General features: G+C 46.3%; 1 protein-coding gene across 6 annotated transcripts in view; it reads right to left on the reverse strand.

Moving 5' to 3' along the window:
- ITPR1 (inositol 1,4,5-trisphosphate receptor type 1) overlaps nucleotides 1-26,148 on the reverse strand; it is a 170,395-nt gene that overhangs the window by 38,074 nt on the left and 106,173 nt on the right. For 5 of the 6 annotated variants that reach the window (XR_007708681.1, XM_035546712.2, XM_035546713.2 and 2 more), the window contains 5 exons: nucleotides 24,032-24,164; nucleotides 22,465-22,655; nucleotides 7,521-7,701; nucleotides 6,655-6,908; nucleotides 1,348-1,548 (listed from right to left, as the gene is read on the reverse strand). Coding sequence is in view for 5 of the 6 variants with exons in the window: in XM_035546712.2 (XP_035402605.1) it covers nucleotides 1,348-1,548; nucleotides 6,655-6,908; nucleotides 7,521-7,701; nucleotides 22,465-22,655; nucleotides 24,032-24,164 (960 nt within the window). In the remaining variant the exon portion in view is untranslated. The remainder of the gene's footprint in view (nucleotides 1-1,347; nucleotides 1,549-6,654; nucleotides 6,909-7,520; nucleotides 7,702-22,464; nucleotides 22,656-24,031; nucleotides 24,165-26,148) is intronic. The other variant, XM_050712753.1, reaches the window with a different exon arrangement.

Genomic DNA, 26,148 nt, shown 5'->3' on the forward strand with positions numbered 1-26,148 from the left:
TTCCTGTAAATTACAATTGGACGGACAAAGGTGCTTTAAAGGACAGGTTTTCTTTAAGACCTTTGGAAAAGTCATATTCTAGTCTTTCTGTACCATACTAAGACTCCAACAGAATGCAAATGGAGGAAAGCAGCAGATATCCATTTTCCAATCCCAGAGGCTTGTGTGTTAAAAGGAAGACATGACGATCAGATCTTGCCAGCCCAGTGCAAAAATTCTCCCCTAACACATACTGAGCACGTGTTATTTAGTCAATACCAAAGAGCAGCCAGAGTTTAGAAAATTATTTAGGCGTAGCTATCTCTTGTTATCTATAGTTATTCTAGACTTTCAGACTTCATTCGCCTAATTGAAACAATTATAGCAAGAATCACATTCAGACCAAGGGCAGAAGCATGGGACTGTTTAATTGGTGGTGCTGCTCTAAAATGCAGCTGTACAACAGGCGAGGAGGTGGGGCGATGAAGTGGGAAAGCAGAGCCAAGCAGTACAGCTGCTTTGCCCTGTGGTCCTTCCCATTGGAGCAAACCGCAGTTCTCGAGCAGCTACGAACTCCTGCTTATCCAGACAAAGCATTTTCCTGGATTCATTCTTAACCATTTAGCCGCAGAAGCACAGAACAGACCAGGTCCAGCTGTGGGTCAGTAACTGCTTTATCTGATAGTCTGATATTTATCTATTTATTGTCGTTCCCCAGTTGCCTTCCCTCTAACGTCACTGCTCAAACCCCCACGCTTGCTCCAAAGCATCCTGCTCACAGGGTCACCTACACCACTGGCAGCCAGGCAGAGGCTCCTCGGGAGCCAGCACCATATCCCCTGCGCTGGCACAGGCGGTCAGCAGCGACACGCAGCTGGGGCTACCCACAAGACAAAATCTGAAAAGAGCCTCGAGCCCCCCCGCAGCGTTATCACCTTCATTAACAAGGCCACAGAGCTCCAGCTTCTCCCGCTTGGCTGAGGGCCACATTGCTGGCCTCATTTACCACGGGCAACACGGCTTGGTTTTAGTGACAATTTTACTATAACAGATTTTAAGTACAAAAATTTCCCACTCTCCCTCTGTCATGTGCAATATAACAGCTTAAATCCTAGCAAGAGCAGAAAAATTTCGAGTGATGCTTGGAGTGGTTTAACTCCTTGAGGGAGGCCCCAAGAAAGAGAAGGTGACTGTTATGAGTTTATAAAGAAAAAAAAACGCCATACCAAAATCCCTTTGTCAGGCAAGCAAAGTGAGTAGCAGTGTAAGACAACACAAGTTGAGCAGGCTGAGAGCCAGGCCCAGCAGAGCGCACGCTGCAGGCACGGGGAGACAGGGATGAGCTTTGTCCACCTACAGACACGTTACCTGGTTTTCGTGGCATGGCCCCTGACAGTACTCGGTCAAACTTTCCAGTGTCTGGTTGATCAGCGCTACGTTTTTCTCATTTATGTACAGACCAAGAAGCCCAAGTCCTCCAGTTGTGCTTCCACAGATGCAGTCCAGAAACTGGAGTGTCTCGCACACCAAGTTGTAGTTCGTCTTGTTGTTCTGGCAGCGTAGGAAATTCTGCAGTGAGAGCGTCACAGCCAGGGCAGGGGGGAGGACAGGAAAAAGGCATACAAATTGATGTTTGGATCATAACGTTTTATTAAGTTCATCAACCCGCAATTGCACTGCATGGTATATTGCTCTAATTTCACTGGAACTTCATTACAGGGAGCCTGGACAAGCAATTTAAGACTCTTCCAGGGCTTGCTTGCAACGTGCTGCTCTCCGAAGCAGCTTGTTGGCTTCAAATTTTATAGAAGACAACAAGTAATAAACAGAGTGCATCCATTAGAGCACTAAGCAGCAACACAGAATAGGCAATTCACTACAGATCAGAAAGCTCCTCTAAGCCTGGAAGCCTTCTTTCTACTCTACGTGCTACATTTCACTACTGATGATCACTGAAGACTCCTCCTGAGACCTTTCTCCCAGACAGAAAATGCCGTTCCCTGGCTTTGGCTTCACAGCAGCCCCACCTGCATGGCAAGGAGGCACCTGGCTGCATGACTTGAAGGAGAGCGTCTTTAAATGCAATTCTCTCAATTGCATTTCTTCCCACATAATTACTGTAATCCCTGCTTGAAGCTGCTGATTAGGAGCAGTTCCTCTCATGCAACACCAGACTTATCAGCATGGATTAAATATGTTTCCCCTCTCCTGTATTCCAAATGAGAAAAAAGAAAAAAAACAAACCCGAAGAGGGACAATTAATGAAAAACAATTTCCCAGTGACTCAGATGCTATTTGTCAGTATGTTCCCAGCAGTGCTCTGTGAAAACAAATAGACACCACCACTTTCTTTTCCTAGAAGCTTCAGCAGGAGATCTCCTATCTGGCTCAATTCTAGCAGGTTATAAAACACTTCATTTTAAAGGTGGAAAAAAAAAAACCCACCCTCTGACGAACAAAATGCATGGGACTATGGAACCAGCAAAGTCTTTTCTACCAGCCTGCAGCAGAGCGCTGTTAACTGATTGCCTCTGGTGGCTGCGTCAGACTAATAAGTCTTTTAAGGCAAGCAGACTGAGAAATTGCCAGATTCAATTGAAGGCTAAGCTAAAAAAGGAAAATGCTCTCTGAATACAGACTAAAGGTGACAGTGATTCAGCACATTTCAACTGATTGCTCATTTAATATCCTGACTTTTGATTAACTTGTCAGAAAGTAGAAAGGTTGATGCTACAGAAATCAGAGCTCTTCCCTTCCCTCCAGGAAAAAAAAAAAAGCAAAAATCATGGATAATATCAAAAGCTAGGAAACAAAATGCTCCTGTGGCATGGCATTAATTCTGATATTACCTAGCCGAACTTGTTGATCCAAAGTCAATAAAAACAAAGGGAAGAGGAGGAATGAGGTACAGGAGGCAAAAGGACAACGTTAGATGGCTAAACAAGGTGAAGGAAAATATGGCAGAAAACAAGTCCCTCTGCGCTGGGAGACACTGCCCCAGGGAACCTGCTGGAGTCCCAGCTCGTCCTTTCCCACCACCCAGACCATCCCGGGGGCTACGACATGGGAACACGACCCTTAATATCAGAAGTGCCCTCCTGTAACTTCTGGTGGGAATGAACCTGAGGCACCACCTGCAAGACCCTGCATTCACAATAAAGAGCGACGGGGCTGCAGATTCAGCTAAACATGAAAAATATGCAGCTTGTGGGATCAGGAGGAGAAAGCAGGAAAAAGCACTCGTACTGCTTAAATTTAAGCATCCTGTATAGTCATTTGAGAGAGAAACATTTTCCAATGGGATGAAGTGCACTCAAAGGCAGTCATTAAAGTCCTGCTTTTGTGAACAACCTTCTGGAGACGTTTCATGCTGCCATCCTCCCCACTTCTGGGACACACGACTAGACATGGCCACATTCGGGCAGGCAGCACCTGCAGCAGGTCCCTAATGCCTCAGCAGCACATTGGGCTGTCGGAGAACTCGCTTCCCTGTACGCAGCCTAAAGCTGAGCACCCTTTAGAGAAAACACACTGGATAAAAATAAAGTTGGCTACTAGCAGAACACTAGCTCACTTTGTTCAAGCATGGATGAGCACAGAATCCTTGGAGGGAAGAGCTCTGCCATTTACATCGGTAATTCCCCCACGAGCCTCAGTGTTGTCATTGGACGGTCTTTGTTTTAGCAGAAACCTGATCCCTGACTGCAAAAAACTTTGCAAAGAAAACACAAATAAGAGCCAAGTCTCAGTACAGTGAGATTTTTAAGAGATCAGATTTTTCTTTACTAGCAATCAAGTACGGCAAGGCATTTTTCACTGAATATTGTGGTCTATATTGGTCTTTAAAAGTTAATTCTCGGACAGGCTTCCTGCCTAAAACATGACAAGCTAAACCTGCTCGTTCTCTGCATGCTGTAGTACTGCCCTGCCAGCCAAATCACTGAATCACTATTCTGCAGCAGGCAAAGCTTTACTTCTTTATAACCTATGCTGTGCCTTCGGAGATTAGGAATAGAAACAAACAAACATTAAAAACCAACAGGAAAAGTTATGTCAATTCCTTCTTTTTTGCACAAAAGCAGTATTTAGCCTACTGGCTTAGAGCTTTCATCTTAGCACAACTCGCTAGTATATTACTGCAATATTTATCTTATTTTGCAGAGATAAGTCACTCGATAAGAAAAGAACTGAAGCAATAACAATTTCATCTTGATGGGGAGAAGTAAGCGTAGCAATGGAGCTGCGTGTGTAAGTGTGGCTGGGTGGGAGGGCTGGTCCTTGCCTCGTGCACAGGCTGGTCCAGAAGGCAGAAGAGTGGTGCAAAAGGCACGGTATTGCAACTCGGCGAGCCGTTTCAAAGGCTTCTGCCTCACTTAAACACATCCCCTTCCAGGCTCTCACAGAGGCGATTTGCATTTCCCTGCTTTTAGCGGTTGCGAGCAGCCTGATGTTTTGCAACAGCGCGTAAAATGCCTGGTTCGACAGACCTGTAATTGCGCTAATAGAAGTGAAGAGGAATCACCCAAATTTAAACCTCACTGATGTAACCGGGGACGACGTACAGTTTCCAGAATAAAGAACAAGTCTTGTTTATTCCTTTAAGTAGCGAACCCATTGGCGATATTGATAGGGGTTCCGTTATAACCTGCTAGCTGCAGACAGGTTTTGAAGCCCCATACATTCCTACCTCCGCTTCAGTGCTGAAGGAGAAAGGCAAGCATCAAGGCAGGCAAGCAGTAATAAGATTATTTTTGAAAAATTGTTCTTCCTACTTTTATTTTAACCTTTTTTCTCCCAGAGCTGAACGCAGCTACTAGATGCTCGGGGAATTTAATTGTTCAGTACGGTGAATAGCTCAGGCCAAGTTTTCGCATTGGCTTGAATTCCATTTTGTTCCTATAGCTTTCAGTGCCTAGCCAAAGACAGCAGCAAGAAAGGATCCTGTGCATGCGGTTTGGACTACTGCCACGCAAAACTGGCGTCCTACTTGTCTCCGACATTGCTAACGGCATGAAAATTGTTTGACAAAACAAAGATCAAACAGTTTTCGAAAAAATAGGAGAAAGCCTGGTGTATGTAACCTCAGCACCTATAAAACGTTGGAAGAATTACATGTTCATAGCACAGAAACATTAACATACAGCTTTGATTTCAAATATTGCCAGCAGCAGGGCATTCAAGTTTGGCGGAAGTGATTTGGCAGGTCTGAAAAGCATTCACACAGGGTCTTACAGTTCTGGCATACAGTACAACAATATGCAATCAAGGCAATTATTCCTCCTTTATGAGGGCATTTAGTGCATTGTACTGTGTCTCTCGAGCTCCTCACGTTCAATTCTAATCCAGCGACAGTGGTTATGCTGAACGAAAATCATGTTAATTACAGTCCATTTGCAAGCAAAAATCTTATCTCCTGTGGAGGCATGTGCTAAATCAGATGAGTCTCGCTACCGAAATGCTACAGACACATCACAGAACATCACGGACCACTGAAGGTGGCAAAGACCTTTGGATTCTGCCTAGCCCAATGGCTGCTCAGAGCAGGGGCAGCAACAGGAGGCTTCCCAGGACTGGCCGGCCAGTGGGGTTTTTGAGGCCTATTTCTCTACCCTGCATTTCATCAGCTTCTCCAATGATAAATCCAAAACTACTCCCAGTCACCTTCTTGCTCTTATTATCTTTGAAAGTGGCTTCCAGGATTAGTTATTGCATCGTCTTCTCTGGGATCGAGGTGAGCCTGATTAGCCTATGCACAGTTTCTGTCTCCTTCTTGAAGACAGAAGTGACATTTGCTTTCTTCCAGCCCTCAAGAACCTTCCCTGGTCACCATGACTTTTCAAAGACAACCAAGAGCAGCCTCACAGTGACATCAGGCAGCTCCCTCAGCACTCGTGGGTGCGTGCTACCTGGACCTGTGCAATTCCATCTTGTTTGCATGTTTTCTAACCTAATTATTCTCCAGGGAGGCTAAGTCTTTTTAGCTCCAAATTCCCCTGTGGTCTCAGAGACCTGGGGTTTGTGAAGACCAATCTTGCCAGTAAAGACCAAGGCAAAGGTGGCATTGAGCATCTTGGCCTTCTCCATGTCTCTTAGCACCAGGGCCCTCACCCCATTCAGTGGCGAGCCCAGGCTCTCTCTAACCTCCTTATGCTGCTGATGCTCACATAGAAACCCTTTCGTCGTCTTCCATGTCCCTTTCCAGATTCAGCTCTAGCTAAGGCTTTCCTATCATCATCCCAGCATGCTCAATTCTGTGCATGTGAACGGGTGTACGGCAGTCACTGAAATGAGCTGTTCACTGAGAAGCAAGCACGTGCTTAAGGGCTGCTGGAACCAAAGTCTCAGCGCTCTCTATTTTCCCACTGCTTTCTTCTTTCCCCTCTCAAAGAGGATCGGTAACTTCACAGCAGAACACCTGCTTGCTTTAGGTGTATGTTTAAAAAAGCCACTTCAAATGGTGATCCCACCACCTTTTATACACATTGAAAAGACTGCGAGATAACTGGACTTGTATTTGTCCAGCAACATATAAATACTTTTATTGGATTACCTTAAAGGCCAAAGAAATCAGTCACTTATGTATCCGTATAGAAAGGGAGGGGATTAGAGAGACTGATGTGACAGCAGTGACTACACAAGCTACATGTGCACGCTTGCTTAGCAATCAGACTGTACCTGCAAATCCCGATTGTGGTTTTCACAGAGCAGCTGCAAGAAACGGAGGATGGGTTGCATTATTGAGATCACAGCACTCATCTCCAGCTCATCTTTATTCTTGTCTGCTGCTGGCTGTGCTCCTTCCCCAGCTGAATAATGGTCATCAGAATCAGCTTCCCTCCGGTAAGTGCTGTAAGCCTTTCTTGTAGCTGCAGAGGCCTCCAGTAACTGGTCCCGGACTTCCTCTGTAATTTGGGTCATAGGCTCTCTCGCTGAAATACATAAGAACAGAGCGAACTGAATGGAGAGGACCAGAAAATCTATTCACACATTTCCCATTACGGTTCCACAGGCAGGCCGGCTATTCACCAGCAGTTCTTTCTGGTCAGTACGTTTAGTGTCATGTGAGGGTCCCGCGTTTAGAAGGATGTCATGTCATCTCTTCACACCTTTTATGCAAACCACATTAAAGTTACAAATTCCAATATTAATTGGTTAGGGAACACACATCTAGCACTAGCAGGAGTTATAATAAGAGGACCTGCTCTAGAAGAAAATGAGCATTTCTCCACTTTTTGTTAGAGAAGGCACTGACCACAACCTACAGTCCAGGGTCATTACTACGAATCGGATTTGGGCAGCTTGTCACGAGAGACAAGGTGGCAGAGTCTCATCTCAGAAATACTTTTCATCATTTCAACAGTACAATCTCACAAATGGATGAAGAGGGGATGAAGCTCTTGAAATCCCAAGCCAGGGCACCACTGATCTCTGAACTTTGCTCTGTGGGATCAGAGATCAGAGCATTATTGCATCAATTGAAATAAGTTCAAAACAGCGTTTTACTCCCTTGTCACTCTAGAAAGGGAACAACTGGGGATTACCTTTTTTTCTTGTCGGTACATCTCTGTCTGAGTCTTCATCTTTCTTTTTATTTCCTAAGTCACTAGTGTTGACTGTGACAGTAGCCTTGATTTCTTGCTGTGCTACTTTCATGCGATCATAAAAAACCTTAAAGAACTTCTCAGATTTCTTATCTTCTGTTAGTCGGCAGAAGAATGAATGCTACAAGAGAGAGAGGAACAGGATAAATATCTTCATACAGAGGTTTGAATACAGATTATTTCACCTTTCTGCAACGTGTGACATCCTGAAGGACTGGAAAGTTAATTAGTTTTCAGTAAACTGAAACCTAGAAAAATGGAAACTCAAACCTTATTTTTAAGGAAGAAAAAGTGTCTCAGCTATGGTAGCTCCCTTATCAATAACTTCCAAATGTGTTTTTAAAGAAGCAAGTGCAATAAATCATGCTAGCCCTCATACATTTAGGCGGCACACTTTTCTCTCAACAGCAGAATTAATGTAAGTATAACAAATCAAGGTAAGGTAAGGGCAAAGGAATTATCTATAATTTGATTCTCTGTTCAGAAACAAAACAATATGAAAAAATACAGAGGAGAAAGTAGCAGCCTGCCTTCCCAAGCTTGAATCAAAGGGACCATGACTCATAATATGCAGCAGTCGATATTAATCACAGTCCAAACCCGTACAAACAGGGCACATGTAACAAGGGATATTTCGTGCTAAGTTTCCATTGCCCTGTCTGCAGACTTCTTAAAACCCCTTCTAATTCCTACTCCAATATGCCTGTAAGTGACAGAAGAGCTCAGAGCACTGACTAGTTTTGAGACGGTTTATTAATGCTCTTCTGCCCATACGCGCTCAGAGACAGAAAGTTGACCCCAAAGTTGAAGAGAATACAAATCACGTACAGGTCGAAAAGGAGCCAACACAGTAAGCGATCAGGCAACTCTTGATGAAACCAATACGCTGTTACGTAAATCAGGACCAGAGCTTAAACATGACTGAAGGATGAACTTGTAAGTGGGTCACCTTATGCAGAGCATTATGAAATTAGTTAGCATTCTGCAGTGGCTCACAATCCAACAGCTTTACATGATGAATAGGAATGAAACCCGATTTATGAAAAAAAAAAAATGAAAAATGGGAATAGTAATCTATCGTGCCTGCTTTTCTGAGAAGCAGAGCACACAAGCCTGTCTCTCGGACACCTGCCTTTGATCACTCCCAAGCAGTTGCAGTCAGGACACCGCTGAATGACTTTGAAATGCTAAAGAAGTTGCTGCTTTGACTGCAGACAGAGGAGTGCTACTATTTAAAGAAGCTGGCCAATATTCACGTGAGACATCCCTCCCACCTCTGCAATACTTTCTACCTGCCCAAGGCACCTCAGATAAACTTTAAAGAGTTTGTTTGTTCTAGCGATTATCAGAGGATGGAAAGAAGAACCCTGCACGAGCATCGCATGTCTGCAAAGCCACCCACACGGATCCTTTCTCCTGACACCCATTCAAATAGTCAAAGTACCACAGAGCAAAGCAATTAATAACATCAGGTACCAGGAAACCGATGCAGTAACTTCACCTTCCTTTCCTCTCCATCACCCACTCTGCTCCTAAACAACGCAACCAGAAAGCCCTCTGGCAACAGAAGATCCCCCTCACACCTTCGCATTCAGCACGCTTGGAGTTAGAGAAGGAGAGCGACTGGTTAGAACCAACAGGGAGCCACCAAATAACAGGGAGCCACCAACTTCTGACCCTGCCGACAGCTGCAAATGAGTAATAGGAAAGACAAAAAAGCAAAGGAGAAGTTTCAGGACACACACAGTGTTATACTTGTAAATGATATCCACAGGGACAATAAATTCACGGAGGAAACACGGAGATCCCAGATGTGAAGATGTGTGGAAGCGATCCAGGTCGAGAAGATCTACATGGGAAGCAATAAAGGTTTCACCTGATCTCTCACAAGGGCCAAGCACACTTTCACTAGCAGGCAACACTGGAAGAGATGCACCCTGCCAACAGGCTTAGAACAGCACAGACACTGTTCTGGGCCCTGTGACATGACAAGAGGTGACTTGGGTGCCCAGTTCATTTAATAACATTTGCAGAATTATTCTCTAATCCAGTATTTTATATCGAGAATTCTAACGTTTTCTCTCTAAACAGCCTTTGAATGACAGATTACTTATCCAGGTAATATCTTTATTCTACACTGATCCTTCGGTGTGACCAGAGATGATGGATAGGCTCCTGTCACACTGCAATCCCAACCAAGCGATGCCATAACGTGGTTTCCCTGAGCTGCTGACCCGCAACCAAACCCAGGTTCTCTCTCTCTTACTTGCTGCCTGTAAGCACAAACAGAGGAAGGGTTGGTATCTAAGTTGCATCTTGGAAATTTTACTCTCACGGTATTAAACAAAGCACGTAACAATAATATTTTACAGACAGACCAGCATAAACCATCGGTTCTAGAAAGGGTAACCGCTTTCTGAAAAACACCATGATTTGCAGTTCAAGCCAGTGACTGCCGTCACCTGACTGCACATCTGAAGAGCCTGTACAGGAAGATTTTCCCTGTGATGAACCAGTGGTGAACCATTCTAATGAACCACACTGAAGAAATACCTTGCATGCGAGTAATTGTTACTTGCTGACAGGCTCGATTTTTGTCGTCTTTTCGAGCTTCTTAACTGACTTTCCACTGCGCTTCAGAGAAAAAACAAATGAAACGAACGTTTCCAGTAAAGCATTCTTGTGCGTGCTGTGCATACGTTCAATGGTTGTCACAAAATGATTGTTTCGCTTTAGGTCAGGATGCCTAACACCTTCACACATATGAATCAACCACATGCCAGCTATCAAAGACACTGTTCTTTAAGAGGTGCGATCTTGCAAGTTGTGCTCCAACAGGTAATTGGCGGTGCTAATTATGGCAGAAATCCTTAAACTTATTTTCAGATATAGCCTGAAAACAAAAACTGTGAAAATCTCCCTTTTTAACACAGAAGTGGAGCAGCCATTCTAGATTGCGGTGTGCCAGGATCCCGGCTTGTACACCATCATGTAGCCACAAGCAAGAGCGCTGGACAAGCAAGTGTGCTGCACTTGGAACACGAGGACCAGCAAAGCTCTACCTGAACACAGTGCTCGAGAAAGGCACTCCTGAAGTACCGCTGATACGGCAGCATTTAACCTCACCTCCTCCTTTGAGGGCTCCCTAGGAAATCCCTGCAAGCCCTGCAGCCAAGTGTTTCGCCTGCGCGACAGAGCGCTGCCCTCACCTGCACCGGGCAGAGCAGCTCACGCTGGCTCCTCCAATTCAGCTGCCAGCAAGCTGGGACTTGCGGCCTCCAGGAAACCGACCGGAGACCAGGGAAGGGAAACGCGGCCCCTTCCACACCTCTACAGTCACTTGGCTATTCCGGCACGAGGTACCCGAGGATGCTGAAAGTGAAGGTATGAGCTAGTTTTGTACTCGAGGAGCTGGCAGGGGACCAGCTCTCTGCTCTGACGGAGCAGTGTACGACTATTTGGTTTCCCTGACACTCATTGCCGCTGAACACGAGACATCACATGGCACAAAGGAGATCATGAGGTTCGTTTTATGAATGCTGGATTCAGCAAGTGCAGCTCCACAAGCGCCCGCACCTCCACGAAACGCAGACGGCTCCAGAGCACATCCACCAGCCGACTGAATGAGCCGAGACTTCTCTGATGCAAGTGTCAGAGATAACGCGACTGCAATTAATTACAGAGCCATAGAATGAAAGAAACTCAGAAAACACGCACACGAAATCCAGAAGCTTCTCACACGCCAGCCCGATCACAATACGTAAGGGCATCATGCAAAGACTTCTTAAACGCTTTTAAAGACGGAGCGACAGCCACCTACACAATTTGTTCAGACCTTCATGGCTTAGCTTTCATCTGGGGCAATGGAAAGGGCTGTGCTGAACTGCACAGAAACACGAGGGGAAAATCTCCTCGCGTGAAGGTCTGCAAGCTGTAAGCCCTGCCGGTGGCAGAGGACACACCTTTTTGTGGTGCGCTGTTTCCGTGCCGGCGTGGAGCCCTGGGCAAGCAGCAGTGTGCTGCACCTTTTACAAGCATTCAATATCCTGAGTGTTATCGTGTTTGTTTCAAGGGGATGGAAAGAAGAACCCAGCACAAGCTTCGCTGGTCTGCAACGCCACGTTGAACTCCGATTCCTCCCCCTGACATCCAGCGGTCAGTTAAGCTACCAAAGTAAAGCAACCGATAAAAGCCAGTACCAGGAAACCTGTGCAGTAACTTCTCCTTCCTTCCCTCCATCACCCAACTCTGCTCCTGGAGAAATCCACCCAGAAACCTCTCGTGCAGCAGAAAATCCCCCTTACACCTTTTCAACTCCAGCACACTGCCTTGGAGCTTAAAAAAAAGGACATCAAGTAAATACCTCCAGCAGCGATTATTTACTGATATATTATGTTTTCTACAACTTTATTTCACCGGTCTGTGCGTTTTGCAGGAGCAAAGCTGAAAGACCAGTGACTGATTTGAGTAGAAAATAAATCAAAGGTGAAGTTTAAATTTCCGTGCGTTGATTAGCTACAGTCCGGGCCACCCCTGAGCACCACCAGCCCGCAGGTCCTGCTCATTAAGCAAACGTGAAGCTGTGTTTAAGTAACACATCTTTTCAAGGAAAACATCGCCTTTCTTTAGAAGGCATCAGAGATGGTGAACTATGTCTCTCTGTAGTGGTTAATAACTGTTAGAAACGCGTGCTTAAGTTCCTCTATGTCACAATTTCCAGTCACTGATTCATTTACTTATTTTTAAAGACTACCTCTCTTCCATGGTTATCTCAGGAGCTTGGCATCTTTTCAGAGCATTTACATGCAATACTAAATGTTTACCTATCTTTTGCTAAACTGAAAAAATATCTGAATATTTTTTCCAATCTTGTTTGTTGGCCTTTTATTCAGGATTCATTACGTTTTCTGCGATTATTACTTTATTACACCACAGGACTGCTCGATGGGGACGAGCAGCCAGCTGACGGCAGCTTGTTTCCAGCTCTCCCTTCCCAAGGCTCATCCCTCTGCCCATGCGTGCCGCCACCTTCCCCTGGCAGGCTCCTGCCGGCTGGATCTGCCCCCAGGTCACCACCGGCGGCGTTGCAGCCTGCCAGCAGGCCCACCGGCTGGGTTGCTGGGCGCCGACCAGCCTGGCTTTCCTCCCCAGCCTCAGTGACTACGGCTGGACTAGACGCGCTGAGGGGTCGCGCTGGGAGAAATATACCTAAAGCTATCAGCGAACGCTGGGTTTTGGATACATCCGTTCAGATGCGTGCTTCTTCCTGAAGGAAGGTTGGCCTGATTTTAGGAAAGCATTTGGCTGCAAAACCCAAGCAGGGCTGGCCGTCATCCCGCAGGGGACGGAGCGTTTTCTGCTCCACACCCTCCGCAGCTCCCAGAGCTGCTTCACACCACGGCCATCGAGCCCTGCGCGAGCATCGCGACCCGTCCCAAAGAACTCCCCAGGAAAACAAATATTTGGTTACAAATAAATACAGGAAAGCCCCAGCAAACACCTCGCACAAATTCAAGCGAGCTGTTGTCATCTCCCTCCCCGTTTCTCTAACGTCAACGAACAGAAAACGTCCTATCAGCCTGGCGAGTCAGGGCTATTTCAGAGAGGAAAGTCCCTCCAGATACGAGAGAAAGATCAGCTCTCTGGCTTGAGTTCAGGACATTTTATTCCAACGCTAAAGAGAAATTACGATAGGGATGTTAACTTGCCTGGGTTACCCGGACAGGCTGCCAGCAAGAACTAATGCGAAACTTCTGTGCTACGTCATGTTTGCGGAACGAGCTTGCCACCCCCATACCATTTCTTACGGCAGGACTACTTCAAAGCAGCCACATTTTAAGAAGAAGGGGAACTGCACCGCTAACACAGGCGCCAAATTAAGCACAAACACCAACCCTTTATGTTCTGCCTAAACTTATCACAAGGGGTTCCGCTGCAGAATTTAAAACCTAACTTTTCTTTCTCATCCCCTCCCCCTTTATTTATTTATTAATATAAATGACCCCCCCCTCTTTTCCCGAAATCTTCCATACATCCCGGTTCCCTAAGGAGCCATCATTCCTGGGCACGGGTGATGAATATCATTACTCTTGCAGAGCCGAGTGAAATGGCAGCTGAAATAACTCAGGCTGAACATACTTCACAGTTTGAAACAAACCCATAAGGAAAATCTGCCAGAACACCTCAATTGACTGTGTTTTTTGTTTTGTTTTGTTTTGCAAACTGTAAAATAAACTTTGTCCTGAAAGCAGAGGGGGACTTCCACTCTATTTTCCACAAGGAAGACAAACTCCCGCTGCCACGGGCATCCACGTGCAAGCCTGCAGGGCTCGCCCTTAGCCGGAGCCTGCTGCAGGGCACGGAGGAGGTTTGCAGCGGGCGAGGAGCACGCGCAGACCGACCTGAGTATGCTCAGACTGACCCGGGCACACACTCGGCTTTCCCAACAAGCATGAAATGAAAGCAGCGGGAGAATCGCACCACTCGCATCGGGAAGAGCCCTTATATCCTGTATGTTTTCCTACTGTAACACTCAAAACCCTGATGCGGTCTCGTCCTTTCACAGGGAGGAGTAAAGCCAGGACCAAGCACAGGTCAGCCCCTCACAAACACGGCCCTGGCCACGTGCCCTTCGGCCAGCGAGGTGATGCCGGGTGAGCAGAGGGAAGCCAAGGCCCGCTGGAGGAGTTACAGGTAGGAGTGTGACTTCGGTTTGGGGTTTAAATCCCTCCGAGCAGGGAGCAGATGGCTCTCACAGCGTGGGAGACTTGGGGGCCCGACCTGCTTTCAGCACGGAGCCTGATTTGAGTTCCTCCTGCATGCATGTGCGAGCACGCACCAGCGGGTCACACAGCTAATCTGTGCGAGGCTCCTGTGTGGCAGGAGCACGAATCCCACTTCCTTGGTGAACCAGAGAGCTGTGTGTAGGTGTGAGAAACAAGGAAGTCTGCAGACTCCCCAAAAGAAAAAAAAAAATGTGTAAGATCTTCTTGAGAGACAGAGGAATTAAAGAAAACCATAGCAACAAGTCAGTCCACCTACCCAAACCACCCACCCACCACCAGTTTCATTTGCTGACGCACTTCAAAAACAAGCTGGCTCCTACCAGCTCTGGAAGGTGAGCAAGCCCTGAGAGCTCATTAAATTCCCTCCTCAGCTACTCGTGTGTGCCTGCAGCTAGTGAGCAAGTGGGATATAAATAGAAGTTATATAACATCTCTTTGTTGATTCCTGTGCTTACCAAAAAAAAAAATAAAAATGCAGCATGACCTTGTTTTTCTGAATAGCTTGCCTCTGCCTGCTTGTGGAGGACTTTAATCCTGTTAGGGATCATCTTAAAATCATCTTAAAAAAAATGTGGACTCCGTGGAGGGGAACAGGGAGAAGTAGCGACTCCCATCCCCACGCAGAGCACCGGGATCGCATCTGAACGCCGAGGGAGAGGCCGCAGGAGAGGTCTGTGGTAACGCCCAGCCATGAATGATGTGGTATTCGCAGCTACCGAGACCAGACGAGGAGTAAAGCAGCCGAGCTCTGGTGTAGCACACCTCCTCCTTTCTTGCCTGTATCGCTCAATCGCACACATGGGCGTCTCAGTATCTATGTGGAAAAGCTCCCCTTTGGGTAAAAAGGCTGAAAGATGCTATGATACGGGAGCACTGATGGCCCCCAAATACTTCCAGTAGCATCAGCTGCAACTGAAGTAGGAAGCCTCCAAGTGCTGTCACTTCAGCCTCACTTCACCCACCCTGCTTCCCAACCTCATCCATGCATCCTGCTGCCCCCAGTGGAAATGAAATCACCTTTGTAAAGGGCAGTAATGACTCCTAACAGCTTTTCACTCTCTCGGTGCATTATTACCAGGGCGTGTTTGTTTTTAACACGGTGGTGTCTCACGGCCAGGTGAGATCCTAGCCTTCCCCGTCCTAAATGCATTGAAGCACACGTGAAAGAGACCGTGTGTGCCCAAGGGCTTGCAATCTGCTCACCTGCACGACAATCAGCAATGCATCGGGAGATGGATTTCCTCAGCACTCACTTAATTACTACTGCAAGTTCAACGCCTTGTTTTGAAGGTAACCCTGGGTTCTGGATTTGCGCTGTGCTTCGTCTGGGAGAGCTCGGTCACAGCCCCCAGCTCAGCGTCCTGTTTGATGCAGGTCTTTACTAAGATTTACTTTTTTTGTATATCGTGTTCAGAAGTAACGTACTCAGGATGTCAAAACAATGTTCTGGTACAGTTTACCTTGAGAAAGACTTATTAAAATTGTGGAAGACACAGGTGATTACTTAATAGGCACCGACACCTTGCTGGTTTTGCATTAGTTTCCGCAACAGACATTATTGAAGCAATGAAAAAAGATAACAACATCCTATATCAAAAAATTCTGACTGGCTGTTAAAAACAAACATCAGCACTTTTTCTCACGTTCTATCTGGACGAGGAGTTCTCAGACTGGAAATCAAGAGACTTTTTTTTTTTCAGTGATCAAAAGTTCTCAAGTGCTATTCACAGAAGTTTAGTGACCCAACAATATTCTTGCCCCTGAGGCATTTACCACCACGTACAGTTTTTGAAGCATTTACCACCACGTACAGTTTTATGTGCTCACAGGTATCTATGACTGCTGCATAGCCTGCAAGAAGTACATTTGGTTAAAAAGTCCAAACCACAAACCCCAAAACACCGTTATGTCACTAAATCTACGTTTTGAATTACCGATACCTTCTGGATCGTTTTGCCAAATTTTCTCCTGATTTTGGAGGACAATTGCAGCGACGGAGAAAAACCCTAAGTGTCTTGGCAGCTAATAGGGCAGTACACATCCAGGCCAACAGAGAAAGGGAAAAAAAACGGAACAGGTTGACTGGCGTGTTCCAGCTATTTCACTGCTGTTTTCCTTAGCACCGCTTACCCTTCAGTTTTGTCACTGCTTCGCAACCAGCACTACAGGAAGCTGAAGGGCACAGATCTGTCTCAAAGTTACTGCCTCGTAAAAGAAGAGCTGCGGCTGGCAGCAGTAAAAGTGACCGCTAGGGCTGCCACGTCTGTGCACTGCGACAGGCTGGGCCTCCCCGCAGCAGCGTCCCAGAGGGTTTTGAGAGCCGCATATTGGAATATTTGTACTTAGCTTTTGGGATTCTCACGGCTCCCACGTTGTTCTTAGCACAAGGCCAGAACCTGAAATGCTTCTCGGCGCGTCTGGGCACTCCCAATACCAAGACAAAAGTGCACTGACTAGGTGTCCTCTCTGCGCCTGGTTAGCAACCTGGTTCACTTGGGTCCTGCTTCGGTCCTGTGCACCAGAAATACACCAGATAGGAGTTGGACAAGTCTGGATTCAACTCCTTTTCGTGCAAATATGCAATTACTTAATAACAATCAATCATCGCTGGACAGTCTGAGGCACAGAGTTTCGCAAAGGAGACTGCAATTCACCTTGCTGGAGTTTGGTTGCTGGTGGTAGCACACAAGGAGAAAAGGCAACCAAGCTGAAGCACGTTACATGGTGCAAGACAGAGCTGAAGGCAGGAGCATTGTGTCAGTCACTGGGCAGCGACTGCTCACATTAAAGCTAGGAGCAAATCCCATTTCTATTCTGAAAAATAATCACCTCTTCCTTGGTACTGACTCCCTTTACCATGTCTTGTGTTTGCAGCGTACCGTGGCTGAAGGGGTGAGGGAGAGGCAACGCTGCACGTCGAAGTGGTAGCTCTGCATCACATTGCTTTGGGGTAGCACTTAAAAATGCCTTAACGTCATCAACCTCACTTTACCTTCCCTTGCTAAATACCAACGTGTGTGGGTAATTTGTCACATAATCTAACTTTTGAGAAGTTCCCCAATTAAACCAGTGGACCAAACTCTTCACAGAGAGGTGGTTATGTACGGGACTTCACTTGTCGGTAACTTCCATGGACCTAGGAAACCTGAAACTCCGCGGAGGTAAAGCAGAGTATATGGCGCATATAATTTTTATTTGGCAGATGAGAGACAAGTGCTACAGGAGAAGTCCTCAGCAATTTTCTTCACTGTCATTCATTTGCCGGGATTGCTTTAACCAAGGAAAACTCGCTGTGTTGCAGGTTGCGCAAGGAACGGACCATCCTTTGATCTCTCCAAAGGAGCAGCAGCTCTGCGGTAAGCATGCCTATGAGCAATGGCAACGGCCACGCAAGCTCCTGCGAAGCACGCCCAAGCCAGCACCCGCGGGGATGGGTGCCATACACTCGCTGCCAGTGCCCCAGCTGGGGGCACGCTGCTCACCCCTCAAATTTGGGAGCAGAGCATGGGGCCAGCAGGGCACCTGCCCTCCCAGGGCTGCCCTGCGCAGAACCGCTGACGCGAGCTCTCTCGAGGCGGATGCTGAGGGTTATATAAATTAATAAAGGGGTTTATATAATTTTCAGTTCAGTGAACAGTACCATTTGTCAAGTTAATTCGCTGCTCGGCTTTGACCGTGCGGTTCCACCTCCGCTCCTGCCTCGTTACAAATGAGGGCAGGCTTCCCATCGGAGCCGGGAGCTGTGGCTGGCGGGAGCAGGCAGCTCACCGGGCACAGCTCCGGCACCGCCACCAGCACCTGTTACCAAAGCACCTGGCCCTGTTTCCAAACGTATTCAAAAAAACAACACTGAGAAGTTTCCGTCCAGAGAGCTCTAAGTGGGCAAAGACCTGTCTTTCTCCCCAGACAGTAAATTTATCACATCCATGTTCACTCCCAACAACAAAACACCGAGCAGCTGGGATTAAACGTGCCGTACGCTTCCCTCTTAGCCTATTGCCTAAGATAAACCAGGAATATTTTTTCTTGTCCTGCTTCTCCCCCACGTTAATTTTCTTAACAATACAATAAAAATCACTCCTGCCTATTATAATAAGGAACATTTCTAGATTTGCTTTTCTGCTAGAGTTGGCAACCACCTACTTTGCCTAGCCTTAATATTGGCCCTGCACACACGTAATGAAGCAGTAACACCTATTCCAGTTATCCCTTTCCAACATCACAGGGATCTGTGCTCCCACTAAAGCTCATGGGAGTCACCCGGGAACTCCCATTATTAACCATATTACAAACGTCACGTGCAAGTTCCTGTGTGTCAGTACAGACTTTTGCTTAACTTCAGGCTGAACTCATTTCCCGTGTGAAAACCTGGAGTTAAGAAAATGCCATGCAGGGGCGACATATTTCTGGCTGTACTGCCAAAAAGCCTTTTTACATAACCTGTCCCTATCCCACTAGTTTCCTATTCTCAAAGGACTGTAGATATAAGCAATTTAAGTTTAGTCAAAATTATTCAGATGGAGCACAGAATGAGCTTATTCAGAATACTATAAACGAAGAGCTGCTAATAGTAACCAAAAAAAACGTGAAATGACGATGAGCTGTGTTAGAACCCAAAGACAAAGCTAGTCGACTTGGCTAGGGTGACTTTCACAATGACAAATGTATCTGATGCAAATTGAACACAATTATTAGTCCAGTGACTGTAGATGACTCTTCCACTGCCAGTTACTGGAAACTGCCATAGAATTTCAGAAAATCCACTCTGCAGGTTGCAGAGGTTGTGAAGCCCCACCTGATCTGCAAAACTCACAGAAAGAATACAGATTACAGAAAGATCAGGATAAAAGACCACAGAGAGCACCGGGTTCATTTTCATAAGTGCACCTAGTTTCATAAGCACGTCTAGTTTCCATAAGCAGACAAAAAATTTTGCAGTGCTTTTTGTAGAAATAAAGTCTTACTAAATAGGAGACCATCACGCTGCTATACCATTATTAAATCTGTACTGTAGTGAAAGACTGCTTCACAAAAACCACCAGATTTGAAGCTGTGCAGGCTAGTGACTGCTCTCCTGCAGGGAGTACTGCCTCTGCAGAATTGCTAACAGCTAGGTTTCACCCGGAGCCTTCGGTATTTTCTGGGTGAGCAGATAAGCCAGCTCACTATGCGAAGAGAGAAAAGCTTGGTTACATGAATTTACTGTCTCAAGATGCCAGTTTAACTTGGGCATCATTCAGCAATCACTCTGGGAGATAGAGAACAGAAATTGTGATTTTACTAAAGAGCAAACCTCCAAGTTCGCTTTGATTCACCAGCGTCGAGCCAGCTGTTCTCCCAGAAATTAGGCTTTGTGGTTGGTGTTTTTCTACATTAAAGTTTTATTTACTTGGCTTTCATGACTCATTACTACTGAAAGATGAGAGAGCTGAGTAAGTGCCGCTCCTGACTGATGTTGTGGTAGTCTCCATGGGCCCTGACTGTGCTGGAGATCGTGCAAGCAAAGCAAGGCCCCGGGGAACAGATTAACCAAGGCAGAGGTAACCCAGGGAATATTGCGCACTGATAAACCTCCTTTTTTGTCTTTTGCTGTCAGGCTGCTGGACTGGGACCACTTCACAGGATATTTTCAATAAAGTCTCCTCTGTACTTCCCATGCATGAGTAAGAGCTCCTGGGTGTGTCCAAGACCTCAGCCTTACACAGCATTAGCTGTAGGCATCAGAAAGCGATTTGGTTCCTAAAACATTCTGTACTCAAAAGCAACTAGGTCCATAATCCCCAACCCCTCGCTGTTCCATTACAGCACGTACACACAGGGACAAAGCAACTCCTGGCTGCCCAGAACATTTTTCTAAAGGTAAAGGCAGCCACTAAGCACTTTTTCCTGAGCGGGAAAGGATGGAAAATAGTTACTCTGGCTTGTCGGAAGTAACGTCTATAAAGGCAGGAGTGCAGCATAAATTGGCAGGACCCTAACGCACGGGTGCGAGAGCGCTCTGCCATTTGCTGTAACCACTGTACGACAACAGCTCGCTCCTAACCACTAATTATTTCACAGACTCCCAACCTGCAGCTATAGGCAGCAAATGCAAACTAAAAAAACCCTTGCTTTTTGGTGAAAGAGGTGTCTCTGGACGTGGATGGAAGATTTCCCTGTTTGTTTTGACCCAAGGAGCTAAGGAATCTGCTTCCAACTCTAACAACAATTCGTGCACAGCAGGGAAGTGACTCTGCTCACTCCATTAGTTCTGGGTTCCAGGACAAGCAAAGGCTCTCTCCGTTTCAGGCTGGTGCAGTATTTGTTTTTCCTTCCAGCACAGCAGTGTGAGGTTACCTGAGGCTACCTGTGAGCGAGGAAGATGAAAGCTCAGCTTCCTTCAGATCTGAAGAGAGCAGGAAATTGAAAGGAGTGACTCTCCCCATGGAATGTTAATCCTGTGACTGCATTTTAAGATGACATGGGATTTTAAATGCTTTGTTCCCACTTTGTCTTTTGCAAAGGTGCTTCACTCTAGAGCACATATACAGGGAAAAAAGAAGGTACTGATTACAGAGCCAAGAGATGAAGGAACCCGAAAAGATTCTCTCCCCTCTCAGCAGAAGTTTCTGTGAAAACAAGGTGGTGCTGCTGTAGATGCAGTTTAGTTTTAATCATAATCATCAATTATAACCGGTCAGAACTCAGCCTCATGTTACACTTGATCAAGTCTCACCGCACAGGGCTACCCAGAGGAAAGTGCTGCTCTTTTGCACATCTCTGGTCAGGTTTTACACAGACCTTTTCTATAGCACTGAATCTGTTGCTGCTGGCAGGCTGGTTTTCCATCAGATCAACTCTCTCCACAGCTGCACAAGCCATACAAAGGAGGGGACAAACAGAGCTAACCAGAACGGGACTAGCTGTTTTGGCTACAGCCCACAGTTATATTAGATCAAGCACAACGTGGAGCACTGCCGCTGGTCTGTTCCACATTTATCACAGAAGCTGCCACAGAGGTCTAGCAAGAATAACGTTGCCATTGTGGTGGCTCTTAGCCCTTGTAGCCACTGCAACAATACCAGAGACCAACTGCATGCTTTGGGTAGTTTGCTTTTCAGGACAGTAACAAATAAAGGACTGGGGAGTGGTTATATTGTACTGGGAACACTGGGGCACATATATAAGGTTTTTTTAGTTCTATTTGTCCAAGCTCTTCTGAAAACTTTACCTGGATCCTGATATAAGTACCTAAATAGTTGTTCCTCATTAGGTTGCAGCACAAATAGTATCAAGTTGTAAGCCTAACTCTGTATGTGTATCAAATGCTTGAACATATTTATCTGAAAGTAACAACCTGTAGAATTGACCTTCTTAAACAAATCACTGATCGTTTTCTTCAGGCGCGAAACAAATGGCAGGAGGGTGAGGAAAGGGAAAACAAACTCTGGAACAGCTATGCACAAGGACCATTGTCCAAGACTGTTTGCATGCAGAACAAACACAAAGTCAAAAAAATTAGATATTACACATTTAATAATCTTTGTAGTCGTATTTTGCCGTAATAAGGTTTTCTTTCTGTTTGGAAGAATACCCTATTTCTGAAATGCAACGAGTTAGTTGCTGTACGTTCACTAAAATCCATACCAGGTACAGTTCTCATTTAAGGACACCAAATTTGTATTCAAAACACCGAAATGAAGTACAACATGATAACAGGAGAACAGTGGTGGCCTGGAGTGGTATGGAGCCATACAGTGGTATTTTAAATTCTGATCTGAAATGTAAGACCTATAGTTGTTAAAGTCTCAAAGCATCTTGCAGTTGCTTAAACTTATTCGTAAAACCAGTCATATTAACTTACGGTACAAAGCTGTTTTGTTATACATTCATACCTCTGTATTGCCCTGGGAAATACCTCAATTACCTAGTGCCCATGCAAACATTTAATAAGTTAACTTTTGCATGGTAGACACTGATATTTCCCTTAATTACAGGTCAAAGATCATTTACTCATTTCCCCTCCCATCTCCTTAATCTCTTCAAGGTTCCTGGATCTCAAAAATATTTCCCTTCCCGACATGTTTTAGTTAGAAGCTTAACGTTTTCCATTTTCCTACCTGTATTGTAGTGTTCCCACCTTCCAGAAGGGCAATGGCAAGTAGGATACTCTCATGGAAGACTCTGTCACTGGTGGCATTCATGATGAGGTCTATGACCAGGTTGGATGCACCTTCTTTATCCAGATGACACTGGACATCTGCCAAACTCATCTCACCTCGGCTCATTGAACTTGATCCAGAGCTTCCTCCTATAAAGGTGATCACGACAGCCTGAGATTCAAATCCTGCTACCCTACAGTGATGGCACCTTTCTTCTGGCTTAAATTATTAAGTATCCTGAATGGCACATGTTTATTAACAGTGATGAACTCAACTCCTGGCATTTCTGCAAGTGTTTTTAACTTAGAGGGCAGATGGGACGCATCATACGACGGGCACTTAATGCTGCTTTAATGTGTGCGAGGCTCTTAAGTCCTGAGGAAGAAAGCTCGGGCTGTCAAGTAGAAATAGTTCTTGCCACTATCACCCTCACTGCTAGCAGAAGTTGGAAAGAGGGCTGGTGTACTGAAAGAGGATTCTGGAAGCAGAATGGATTCAGAGATACAAAGAGGTAAAAGCTCAGTGGTACCAGCAAAGTGATGGAGAAAAGGCAAGACAAATTCCAGCAGATGGCAAAGCCAACGCTATGCTTCTGTACAATTACAGAAGCATAAAAATTCATGGATGAAACAGATCAAACAAGATAAAGCACACAAGATTTGGTGGAAGAGGCAGAAAGAACAAGAACTGAAGCAAAATGATCTAGAAAGCGAAAGAGTATCACAGCAGGCAGCACTACGCAAAGGCAAATGTAATTACAGCTCAACTTAAAAATGAGGGAGGGATTTTTTTGTTTTGTTTGTTTCTGATCAGACCTGCCTTCAACGGGATTACCGACAGTCGTTAGAGGCAAAACCCACTGAATGGTGTTTGATGAAAACATGCCTAACTGACTTTTTTAGCAATGGTTTCAAATTAAATAAACTGCACTCTACAGTTGACTTCAAACCTGATTTTTGCTCATCTTACCCTGCAATCTCTCCGTAATGCAACAAAATGCTTTTGTTTTAGATATGGTTAATCTGACATCCCTATGAGCGCATCTCCCAGGTATTATTGCAAATGTTAAATTGATCAGATTTCCTAAGTACATCCATTCAAAGCAAGACTACAAAATCCAAGACACCCCAAGAAAGTCTCTAGAAAGCATAAAAAAAAGCTCGGCCTCCTTAACTCTGAAGTATGTTCTCAAATGCAGTCAGGAAAACAAGAACACTACTCTCATCTGCGTAAGGAAAAAGCAGTTTACGTGATTAGAGACAGGAGAGCCATGTTCTGCTCAGCTTAAAGTGAAATCCCTCAGGGAGAGTTGAAACACTGGAGTTTCCAAAGCCAGGGAAAAAGTGGGATTAAGAGTTCTTCCCCGACCGCTGTGGGTAATTTTTTTGTTGTTGTTGGTTTTCATTTGTTTGCTTTGTATTTCACAGAAACAGAACAGTAAGGGAAAAGTCTGAGGGGAAAAGACTTTGACGTGCAAGACACCGACGGGCCGCGCGGACGGACAGACAGACGCGCCGTGTCCTACCTCCTGCCCCGGCCTTGCTGGCGCCGCCAGCTGAGAGGGGGCCATTGCCGAAGCTGGTGAGGCTCTCCCGCCGTCCCGCAGGCCGCACGTTGCCGTAGTAACGGTTGACCAAGACTTGCCTGAGGGCCTCACCCTTGATTCAAAGAGGATAACCAAGTCATGATTCGAGCTTAGGGAAGAAATACGCCAGCAACACGCGGTACAGGAGGAGCGCTGTTACCATGAGCCTACTCGCAGCGAGGTGGGGGACCCGAGACCCTGGAGATTTGGAAAGATCTGCTGGGCATCCCCTGGGGTTCCCAGGCAGGCTGGGAGGTTGCACAGGGCTCAAATAAGATTAAGGGTTCCCAGCACCAGAAACAGCTACAGTCCAGATTTTCCTAATGCTTTCTAGCCAGATTTTATTTTCAGCCTGTTTTGTTTTCCTTTTCAAATTGAGGATTATTGTCTGTCTTAAGTGTAAAAAAAAACATCTGTACAGCACCAAGATGAAATAAAGAGGAAGATCAGAGAAATACTCCCATTAGAACCGGTTATCTGAGCAAGCAACCCCATCTCCTCAGACCTAGCCTCTCTTGCCGCCCACCGGAGCGCTACAGCACGGCACTCCCCTCTCCCTCCCCGCCACCAGCCAGCGGAGCACGGCACTGCCGCCAGCCACCCAGCGGGGACCCGAGCGCTCCCCGCCGCGCCCCGGCTCTTTGTTCCCCGTCACGCCAGCAGTCAGCACCCGAGCACATGAGCCCGCGGGCACCGCGGGGCAGCGGTCCTCGGATAACTCCAGCGTCCCAGCCCCGCGCGGCCCGGGGACACCCGGCACGGCTGCGCAAAGCATGCGCTGCTGCCGTCAGCAGAAGTCGGAGGAGATCCAAGCAGCTCCCAGGTTGAACGTTAACCTGCGGACCCTGCGCTGTGCTCGCTGAAGTCTTCTCAAGAATCCCCGGTAATTTAGAGAGCGGTAGAAAAGCCGGCTGTACCGCCAGCAGTAGGCAGATGCAGAAACACTGCGGCTGGCCTAACAGATTTTTACAAGGCCTTTGTGCATTAAGAGAGACAGGTAATTGTTTTAACTGTGAGCTGCTGCTCCGCTACTGGGGGTGTGCTGTGACTGCAGCAGTGCCACACTGAGCCGCTGTCGGAGAGGGGACCTGGGATTTATTTCCTGATGACTCCAAAAAATTTGAACTAGGCAACAATGATTTCAGACAAAATGCGCTTGATGCTTACTTTCAGCTGTATTTCAAACCAAATTAGTAGTCTGGCTGTGGATTCAAAACGTCATCAACTACAGGGCTCAATATTAGCTGTCAAAAAAGCAAAGCCTCCTTCCTTAAACTTTCACAAGAGGCCTTTAAAACACACGTAAGTAAATGGAGCAACGCGTGTGTGCGCTAGCTGCCTCAGCCAGAGCCCAGCGCTGCCGCAGCCAGACTGCTTTTGAGATGAAGCCAGCACTCACAGAACATAGCTTAGGTAAAGCCTTACACCCCCGTGCGCTGGAAAGACAAAAAACCTGTCAGAAACTAATAATCCTCGACCAAATCGCTCCCGAGCTGAGGAAGCCCACCCGCGGCTGCAGCTCGTGCCCCGGCAGCCAGCAGGTGCTCCCACCGCCCGGCAGGGTGAGGGCTGCAGCACGGGAGCTGCGTTTTACAGAATCAGATGGGGACGGGGAAACGACAGGGAGACAAGATGAAGATAAGCACTAAGAGAGCTTTCCAACCAGCTGCTTCCAAAAGTCAGAAGGAAGAAAAAAGGCAAGTTCTTTTGGAAACAAAAGTAGAAGAAAACCGGTCCTTTTCCAAGGGACATCCACTTGCTGTCACTGCTTGGGCCAAACTGTGAACATGCGGCAGAGGCAAGAGACTAATTCCAGGGCCCCAGCAAACTCATCCCGGAGGAGCTACTTTGACTGACAACGACAAGATAGTGTTTAGTACACGCTGTAGTGCCTTACCCACTCTTTCTGCTCTCAGTCTGGCAGGTAAGGAAAGATACATGACAGAACAAGGCCAAGACAAGCAAAAAAAAAAACCCCGACACCTTAACTACATCTTTCTTCTACATGTGTACTGATTAGAGAGGAAACTTGATACTTACAGAGCCCTATGCCAAAA

The sequence above is a fragment of the Cygnus atratus genome, chromosome 10 (genome assembly GCF_013377495.2).
Source record: "Cygnus atratus isolate AKBS03 ecotype Queensland, Australia chromosome 10, CAtr_DNAZoo_HiC_assembly, whole genome shotgun sequence".
In the NCBI taxonomy this organism is placed as follows: Eukaryota; Metazoa; Chordata; class Aves; order Anseriformes; family Anatidae; genus Cygnus; species Cygnus atratus.